This window comes from Prunus mume, linkage group LG5 (genome assembly GCF_029339155.1).
Source record: "Prunus mume cultivar Tortuosa linkage group LG5, ASM2933915v1, whole genome shotgun sequence".
In the NCBI taxonomy this organism is placed as follows: Eukaryota; Viridiplantae; Streptophyta; class Magnoliopsida; order Rosales; family Rosaceae; genus Prunus; species Prunus mume.
The window spans coordinates 25,225,089-25,235,504 of NC_142702.1; the positions used below are offsets into that span (position 1 = coordinate 25,225,089).

The 10,416-nt window shown below is 34.5% G+C and overlaps 1 protein-coding gene across 1 annotated transcript; it reads left to right on the forward strand.

The window, feature by feature from the left end:
* Positions 1 to 5,020: 5,020 nt before the first annotated feature.
* LOC103332585 (glutathione S-transferase DHAR2-like) lies at positions 5,021 to 7,329 on the forward strand. The gene is made up of 6 exons (XM_008235328.3): positions 5,021 to 5,196; positions 5,299 to 5,389; positions 5,534 to 5,677; positions 5,983 to 6,100; positions 6,208 to 6,348; positions 7,052 to 7,329. The coding sequence occupies exons 1-6, from the start codon at positions 5,139 to 5,141 to the stop codon at positions 7,136 to 7,138; spliced, it is 639 nt and encodes a 212-aa protein (XP_008233550.2). The 5' UTR covers positions 5,021 to 5,138; the 3' UTR covers positions 7,139 to 7,329.
* Positions 7,330 to 10,416: the final 3,087 nt, after the last annotated feature.

Consider the following 10,416-nt stretch of genomic DNA (forward strand, 5'->3'; position numbering starts at 1 on the left):
AATAAACACGGCCTTGACCCGGATTTATGAAAGGCCCATGGGGCCAAATGGAGAACCGTTTGAGCTGGAACCGTTGGTGAGAGATCGTATGATGACCCGGATGATAGATCGATATCTGAATGCAATCTTCCTATATTCATGAAAGCCGTCAACTTGACTTGATAGAGCATTTATGGACGGTGAAAGGGAATGAAGATGAATGATAGAGCATAGATGCTTTGGTTATGTTTTAGGCCTTATGTTTTGGTTGTGTTGTTTAGTATTGCTTATGGTTTGGTTGTGTTGTTTTTTTATTTATTATTGTGCCTTGTTTCTAGTTTTTGTTTTGATTTGAATTATGTTGTGTTTGATGTATGGAATATGTTGAATAAAATTGTCTTTTATTAAAAGCTTTGTTTATTAAATAAAGAAATCCAATACAAGTCATTAAGAATTACTACTACTAAAATAAAAAACATGAAGTACACCAACTTTAATAGAAAACAAGAAAATTAAAAATACATAAAATGTATGCCAACTAATTTAATGGTTTTGATCATTTAACCAATCCGTGTTGCTAGGCCCATCATCCTGGAAAAGTCTTCTTCTCATAACATCCCTTCGTTCTAGCTTCCAATATTGTTTTGTATCAGGGGACATATGGCTTGTATCCATCGCCATAGTTTCCCGATCCGTCTTCTCCATATCTTTTTTGCGCAAATACTCCTTTTCTCGTGCACACTCGGCTTGAATTGACCTCCATTTCTTGGCGTTTTTGCTCCAATTCAAGTCTTATGCCGTTTTGCCTTGCAATTTCCTCCAAAAACTTTGAATTATGATTGCTTGAATTACCCGTTTTCTTTGCCTTCGCCCTTTCGCCAATGGGCCTCGGTTCCTTTTGGATGGGTGAGTCTTCACTCATAGGGGAATCGAGAGGTGAATCCGATGTCGTTGCATCACGGAGAGGCGTCTCGTTTAACACAACGTCGGGACCCGTTGGAATAATATTGAAGCGTTTACAGTGTTTCACCACCTCCCAACATTCATGATGGGTGAATTTTTGCCACCCCCGGTTGCACCGAACCACATCTGTGCTTGAATGAGCTATTTAACAAAAAAATGGAAATGCAATAACTATTTAAGATATATTGGATATGCAAGTAACAAAATAAAAATAATGGAAATGCAATCAACCTTACAAATAAATTGGAAGTGCAAGAAATATGAAGAAACAATTGGAAATGCAATAAATATTAACAACATATTGAAAATGCAAGAAATATTAACAAAATATTTCAAATGCAATAAATATTAACAACATATTGAAAATGCAAGAAATATTAACAAAATATTTGAAATGCAAGAAATATTAACAAAATATTGACAATGCAATAAATATTAACAACATATATATATAAGGACATTAAACTTAATGATTACGAAAATTACAAAATACTTACTTCGTTAGTACGATTTTCCCCACTTCTATACAAATTCATCGCTTTTGCCAAGGCATCTCTCCATTTTGCCATCTCTTTGTTGAGAAGTTTCCACCTACTAAACAATGCCATTTCGTACGAGTGGAGTCCGGAATTTTTTCGCAAAAATCGGCATGAATTTTTTTCCACATATGGAAAAATTTCATCTCATTGCCTGACAAGGGACAATGACAAACTCGAGCCAAACCTCACACAAAGAAACATCTTCCATGGTGCTCCACGCCCCTCCGGTTTCAATAGAAGAAGCCATAAAAATAATAACTAAAATTACAAGGTGAAAGAGATGAAAATGTTGAGTGAAGAGTGAAGAAAATGTTGAGTGAAGAGTGAAAAATATGTTGAGTAATTGTAGAAGTAGAATAAAATGTATGAGAATTGGTGTTGAAAGTGAAGGGTATTTATAGGTATTTATAGGAAAAAAAATCAAATTTTTAGGATTTTTAGTATTTTTTTAAAAAAAATTTCGATTTTTTTTCATAATTTTATTGTCCAAAAATCGCCAGCCGTTGGATTAAAATTTGGAATCAAATCGGAGCGCAGGGGACTGCCACGTGGCTTCCACCGTTGTGGCTGACGTGGCATTGTTGCGTCGGCGACGCAGCGATTTAATTTTTTTACGTTGGCGCGTGCATTGCATGCAATAAAAAAAAAAATTGAATAACGCGTGGCGACGTACCGACGTCGTCATGGACGTCACCTCCACCGAGTTTTGGACCTAGGCGAGAGTTGCCTTGGGCCAGCCCGTGTTGGTGGGTCCACACGGGCCTGGGCTGCATGGCTGGAAAGCGGATTTTTGTTTTCCTCCCCTCGGGCTGGGCTGTGCTGCTGGACTTGCTCTTACTGAGTAGCTATAAGGCTTGGGCCTGCTAGATTGTGGAACAAAATTTGGTCCCCACTAAGCCAATCTTAAAATAAAAATTGACATGGGCTTGACCAGCTGTAGGTAAACTACATTATACTTTGAACGTACAATTTTAGGTCAACCACATGCAATAATTCCATAGGGATAGCCTTACATGATACTTCAGCATGGACACTGTTAGGTCCATTGCATGATAAAGTAAGGTTACCTTGTGCTTAGATTTAGAAGATGATATTTAAGGGGTGGATGGATAAGATACATATTTATAAATGATGAGTTACATGACTGGGAGGAATTTTAAATAGAAAAATTATTGAGAAGAAGTATAGTCGAATTCTTCTCGTGAGTATAGAGTAAATTCTCATACATATTTGAGGAATTACTCAGTTGTTAAAGCATTCAACGTAGCTTTCGAGGCCATAGAAACACTTGTGTGAAACATAAATAACATTGTGTTTTTCTTATCCTCAACCAATCATGACATGCTGCGCGTGAAAATTTTTCAACGTGACAATATGTAATTGACTGAGAATAGCAAAATAGTATATTTTTATTCACACAAGTTTTTTTTTTCTTTTCTCTTTCCCATTCTTCCCTATGCAGTATGAAGAATCGAACCGCATTTACTGTTGCGGTTGTGGTATTTGATTTTCAAAACTTGCAGTTACCCAAACCACGACTATATATATATATATATATATTTAAATTGCATTTTGTAGATAGCATTGGTGTTCAAACAACCCAACGGGATCTTTCAAATCCACTCACCACAACATCAACACTTGAGTTTGTAACATTGGTGTATTGCATTTTCCTTTTAGTAACTTTGAATTGGATTTTTCCTTTGGATTGTAACTTTAATTCATTTTGAATTGCATTTTCCTTTTGCTTTATAACTTTAAAGGATTTGGAATTGGAATGCTTGAGAAGTTGATGCTGTGAATGCTTGAGAAGTTTAACTTTAATTGGAATGCTTGGAATTTTAATTTTAATTTTAATTTTCTTTAGGTTGTAAATGCTTGAAAAGTTGAGGAGGTTGTAAATTTATATATGCTTGAGAAGTTGAGGTTGTGAATTTATTTATTTAGGTTGTGAATTTATATTTTTTTGTTAAAGTATGCTTGAACTCAAAAGGCTTCAAAAGAAGCATTAAAATTAGGCCTAAAATGTAGAAGATTGGATTTTTTATGATACAAAAAGAACTTGCGGTTTTAAACCGCTATTCACAGTAATCGAACTAAAGTAAACCGCAAAAAGCTGTCGGTTTGCAGTTTCAAAAATTATCATACCGCAAATAGTCGGTTGGTTTGTAGTTTAGACAAAAATTCACGGTTATCAAACCGTAACCACCCCTACATTAAAACTTACGTGAGTGAGTGGTGGCCCCAAATTATTTGAAAAAGGAATGACAAAATGAAAGTAGGCAATATCATAATCATATCATATAAAAAGTTGGTTCCTTGAGAGTGAGCATTCATATATGCTTTATCAAAAGTAAGAAATCATGAAGATTCAGTCACTTCCATATATGACTTTTTAAATAATATTTGGGGAGAAATATGTGGTAGAAATTGGATCGATTAGAAATGCAAACAAATGATTCTATAAAATATGTTGACAAGTAAATAATCCAAAGGCTGGCTTGGATGGACCATCCATTACTTATGTTGCTCAACATTATTGTACTTAAGCTATTGCTATTATTAGATATTCTCACATAAAGCAAAAAAAGCTTATACTTAAAAGATTAGGACAACATGCAAAAAATCCCATGTCATTTTAAATCTGTCATTTTTCTAATTTTCATCTAATATTCATAAAGTGGAATTTTTATTTATTTATTACTAATTTAACTCAGAATTTAATTAAAAGTCGGAAATTTAAAAGGAGAAAATGACAATTCCCTTGTTTGGCAACTTATGCATGGAATTTATTAAATGACGCACGAAAAAAATCATGGAAATTTGGGCATCAAATTCCATAGTTTAATTTCCATCAAAATATGCTTTATTTTACAATTTCAATAGTGCTCTTTACAAAATCCAGTTATTTACAAAATTCGACATACATAAATCTAAATATTAAAATCTTTAATTGCCAAAAATTAAAATGATGGAAATATAAATTTTGTCATTTTAGAATTATATATAATTTTTAATTTCTTTATCCAAACAGAGGATAAAATTAAAAATTAAAAATTAAAAAAAAAACATTGGGAGAATATTGTTATGTATTTGGTTAGAAATTAAATTTCGTATAGAAATCTTTAATAAAAAAAGAAAAAAGGAAAAAAAGGACATTCGGGTGACTGAAAAAAAAAACAGAAGGTGAGTGAAACGAGGGCCACCTTATGAATGTAGCCAACGTTCAGACCATGTTCACAAAAAAGAAAAAACCATTTTTACGTTTTCTTTTTTTGCTGCAAATTTATGTTAATATAATTTGCTTTCGAGGTTCCCTTAAAAACAAAAAAAATTTGCTTTGGAGGAGGTTCCACAATCTGTGGTTGATTGCTTGACACATAATCGACTCTTGAAAAATTGCTTTTAAAGGTTGCAGTTGGAGAATTCATTTCTTAATTAATGTTAATTTAGCCAATCACATTTCTTAAATAATTTGCTTGAAAATATTAAAATTCTTTTCTTTATTTACAGGTGAAAGAAAGAAGTTATATTTGATCTCAAAACCGACCAATGCGTTAATAAATTCTCACAACCGCCTCAGCTCTTCCAGAACATAACCCGTTTAGCTTTCAGTTTTCCTATATTCTACTCTCTCACTCTCCTCTGCTTATCACAATGGCTCTTGAGATTGCTGTCAAGGCTGCTGTTGGCGCTCCTGATGTTCTTGGCGACTGTGAGCTCACATTTCTCCTACCTATTTTTCTTCGATTTTCCTTCTGGGTTTTGATTCAGTTTTGTTAATTCGGCAAATTTTTGTTTTTGGGTTGATTGATAGGCCCTTTCTGCCAAAGGGTTCTTCTAACATTGGAAGAGAAGAAAGTACCTTACAAGCTTCACCTCATCACTCTCAGCGACAAACCCAAATGGTATTTTTCTATGTTCTAAATTTTTAAGCCAATAACCGCATGCACGCAGCGATTCAAATGTTTGATTTTGATTTTAATGGCTTGTGATGTGTTGTTTGGAGGGTTTGAGCAAATGGGTTTGTGGTTGGTGTTGATGCTTTGTAGGTTTACCGAAGTGAATCCAGAGGGAAAGGTGCCTGTGGTGAAGTTCGATGACAAATGGGTGGCTGATTCTGATGTGATTGTTGGGATTATTGAGGAAAAATACCCTGAACCTTCTCTCAAAACTCCTCCTGAATTTGCTTCTGTGTATGATCTCTCTCTCTCTCTCTCTCTCAAACACATTTGGAACATACTTGTTCTCATGGATATTGTTATTTATTTGCAACTGTAGCCTCTTTTATCCTGTTGTAATTGATGTGTTTTGCCCTGAAAACGCCTGAGCAGTAACCTTTTAAGTGATTTATCTTTAATTTTCTTTCTTTTTGGTTGTCAAAAAGCAAACTAACTTTTATTGATATGTCCTGTTGGGTTGTTACGGTTTTCTTGACTGGAATTTGCGAAGTTCCCTTTGTTTCTGAATATTTTTGGACTTTTTTTGTGTGAATTTTCAGGGGATCTAAGATATTTGGTTCATTCGTGACATTTGTGAAGAGCAAGGATCCCAGTGATGGGTCAGAACAGGCTTTGGTTAATGAGCTGAAGGCATTGGATGAGCATCTTAAGGCGCATGTATGTGTGTTTATATAAAGAAAAAAAAAACTATTTTTCTGTCTAAAATGGTTGTGTTCTTTGTATTTGCTTCAGAATATGCCGTAATACGTTTTGGATGAAAACAGGGTCCATATATTGCTGGGGAGAAGATCACTGCCGCAGATATAAGCTTGGCACCAAAACTGTTCCATCTCAAGGTGACCCTTGGCCATTTCAAGAAGTGGACTGTTCCTGAAGACTTGACCAGTTACCATAAGTACACTGAGGTATGTGGTTCTCGTGCATGATGTTGCCTACTTGGAGCAGTATATTTTCAGTAAATAGTTGTTTGGCATGTATGTTTTATTAGTGGGAGATAATTTTGTCTCAGTAAGTTGAAGCTCCTTTAGATTATTGGCTACATGGTTGTTCATCTTTTAGCTATGTGATCATTGCTTGCCAACCTAATCATTGCAAGATGTGGTTCTGCTTAGTGAGGTTTGGTGGTTAATCAAATTGTCTAGAAACTGTGCTTCTGAAGTCAGGCACCATGGGATTAGACGCAGTGCTAATCTCTTCTCCCTTCAGCAAACCACCTGTGTGTGAGAAGTCCGCAATTTTGGGAAAGTTTGTTCACTGGCATGTGTCTGAGTCTGTGGTTGTGCACTTTGATACTTTGATGCATTGCATCATTCTCAGTGCAATGCTATTTTCTGTAAGAATCATAACTGACATTCCTCGTAAGGGCTTGCCTGTGACCAGCATTGGTTGTATGGTACGAGATCAATCAAATTTTATTTTGGTGGATGTACAGTAAACTTTGAATATGAAGTTATGAACCTTTCAAGTACTCGCACAGAATATCAATGTTAAGTGCATTTAGTCTGTTGTCCAAATAGTGGAGATGGAAATCTCTCTCTCTCTCTCTCTCTCTGCATGTACAATGTGCACTTTTGATTTTCTACTTATAATCTATGTTTCCTATTGCAGCTGCTCTTCTCAAGGGAATATTTTGTGAAGACCAAAACTGAAGAGAAATATGTGATTGCCGGCTGGGAGTCGAAGGTCAATCCATGAAATAGTTCTAGATTATGAGGTCAAGTTTAGCTATGTAATGAGTGAGACGTATGCATGTCAGATGTGGATTCTTAAGTTGACTTGGGTTATTCCATCGTCAAATAAATGTATTAATCTAAATCTATTATTAGCTTTGGTATCTGCTATTACTTGGTAACGGCAATGCACAGCATGCTGATTATGTTCTGTCATTTTCATCTTTTAATTTTTCTTAGGGGAGTTACAAGAGCCTTTGTGGTAAAACGCACCCCCGTTAGGTGCAATATTAAGCATTGAAATACAGTAATTATTGTGGTAAAATGCGGTTATGGATGTTTAAACATGAAGGAAGTTGAAATTTCATCCCAAAATCAATTGGAAATGAGGGAAGTAGTTGAACACCTTAGAACTCTTGCAAGGTTTTCTAACTTTTCAATGTAAGATATTTTTACATTTGCATTCTCACACGCCTCCGTAGGTGTGGCTAATTTTTAAACCCAGCATGTAAAGATGTGTAGCACGTTGAGGTTCCATTCCAACCTCTAAAATCAAAGAGAGACAGGTTAAAGGGTTGTCTAAGCCTAAAGGCTCTGTTTTGGTTGGGGACTTTCAAAATATGGAATGGTTTACAATGAAGCAGTCAAGCTCAATCCCCCAGCTACTTTTATCTCTAAATCTGTCACCCATTTATTGACAATTTGACATGATTTGCACCAACACCTAGTCCCAAAAGATTTGGCCTATGAATTCAGGATCAAAGCCCCTACCTTCCTTACTTTTCTTTAAGATTGAACTCCTCCCGTACTTGAAAACCTTATCATCGTTTCAAAATGTTGATTAAAGATTGAGCAACACCCTAGTGAGCTTGAAGGCCCTGGACCCCTAAGGTTGAGATGGGTTTGGGATTGCCCTAGAAACAACTAATATCACCAGCCCACATAATGGTTTTGTGTTGTTTTAGACCTTGTTCTCAAATTGAGCCCTAATGTTATGTTTTTCACTTGCGAATTGAGCCCAACTAGAACTAAGCTTTTTTCTTGTATGGCTTTTTATCTTCAACGTGAAAAAAAAAACATCTTTCACTCTTACAAATATTAGTCCCACTCCAATTGGCATGAGAAAATTGTAACACTTTTATTTTATGAAAAATAAAATAAAATAAGCAAAAATGACTGGACGTACGATGTTGACATAGCCAAACACAGATGTTACTTTTTTAACCAGAGACAACGCAAAAACCAAACAGTTAGTCTAGGGTATCATAATTTCATAAACCAACGACCATGATTTGTTCTTATTCTTCTGAAACCACATGTCCAGTCGAGATCTTTTCCTAAAAATAAGATTGTTAAAAAAAACAAACAAACGAAGAGACGGAGAAACAAACAAAGAGATGAAAAAAAACAAAGAGAGAAAAGAAAAAGGTATATGATTAGGACGACTCCACAACGCATGCAGTGGCCACATTATATTTATTATCATAAGCTCTTTCTTTTCAAAATAACATAAATATATAATGCCATTGCGATCATACACAATACAACAAGACAAGCCACAATGACAATTCAAATCACTTCCGTCGACACATGAAGTTTCTAGGACATGGTTGTTTGTCCACCTGCCACTAGGCTGCTAAGTTCAGAAAAAAGAGCAACGGACAGTACCTCTCTGCTATAGTATTTACCACAAGTAATGTAATTTCACTTGTTTATATATATACTAAATATAGTAAAATTAACACATGTTCATATAGACTAAGTGTCAGTTTGGCATTGCTTATTTGAGGTGATAAGTGGTTTTTAAAAAATTTGGGAAGCACAGCCCGTTTGGTAAACTATGAGAAAATCACTTATTGTTAAAAACTGCTGTGAGCAAAAGCTATAAAAGCAATAATGAGGTGCTTTTATTTTGATTATCAGAATCAGTTTCAAAGATTACTGGGTTTAATGATTATGCGGCAATCATTTTCTAATTATGTGAGAATTAGTACCAACAACACTTTTAACAAAAAGTTTACCAAAAGCCAAACTGTTTTCTCTCACATGATTTCTCTCACAACAAATGAATTATTTTCACAAAGACAAAGAATGCCAAATGACTAAATAGTAGTAGATTTTCTTTTAATAGCGATAATCTAAACTACAAGGGAAATGAGTTTCTTATATGGAAGTTCAAACCTGAGTGAGACCACTGATCTGCAAGTCAAGGCTCTTTCTTACTGGCTAGACCTCGTTGGCTAAATAGTAATAGAATTAAACGTACGTGCATGGGATGATGGGTTTATATTAACCCAACATTTAATAAGTCAATTCCAAAAACATTAAAGCTTCTGAAAGTGCTTGTCAGTAATTTTCAACTTGCTTGGTATAAAAGCGCTTCTAGCAAAAGCAAGTGCTTTTATGAGTAGAAATGTTTGTTCCAAATAGATCTTTAATTAAGGAAGGCCTTGAGCACATGCGGGCAAGGCGGCCGCCTCGGTCCTCCAAATTGGGAGGACCCTCAATTTGTATAAACCTCTATATATATATGCATGTTACTAAAAAAAAAATTTGTACTATATTAATATTATGTTAGAACCAAGTATTGTTAAAAAAGCCCAATTATTCATTGTAAAACTAAAACGGAGAAATTTAATAAATGGCTCATTATTATTTACATTTATAGCTTTAGTCAATTAACTTCGTGGAATGGCAAAATTTAATATTAAAAAAGTTAACCTGGTTGAATAAGGTAAGAAATAAAATACAAGGATGATCTATTTAAGAGTTTCTATAGCAGACATTTATCAGTTGAGTTGAGATTTCGACAAAAGCAAAAAAAATGCAATTGAAGAAAGATTGAATGGCTTAGCTATGTTATTCATTGAAAAAGACATGGTAGAAAATTTTGATTATGTAAAGTTAATTGATACTTTTGCATCCAAAAATGCAAGATGAGTGATGTTTTGATGCATTTTATAAAGTTGTTATGTGCATTACATATTGTTTGTTTCTTTTTTAGGTTAGAATTGTGACTTTAAGTTCATGTAATTTTTAAAAAATTATCGGAAAAAAACCACATAAATATATACAAAAGGTAGAAAGGTCACATTTTGGTGGTTCGCCTAGAGCCTCCAAAACATTAGGACCACCACTGCCCTTAATCACTTAAAAAAAAAAATAAAAAATAAAAAATTACATAGCTTCTCCTTTGAATTTCTAAAGAAGAATAAGTGATATAGATCATGTATAGCGACGTCATGATAAGGTCATTCAGATTCTCTATTATATTTTTGGTGCTATTCTTTACTGTAGAATGAG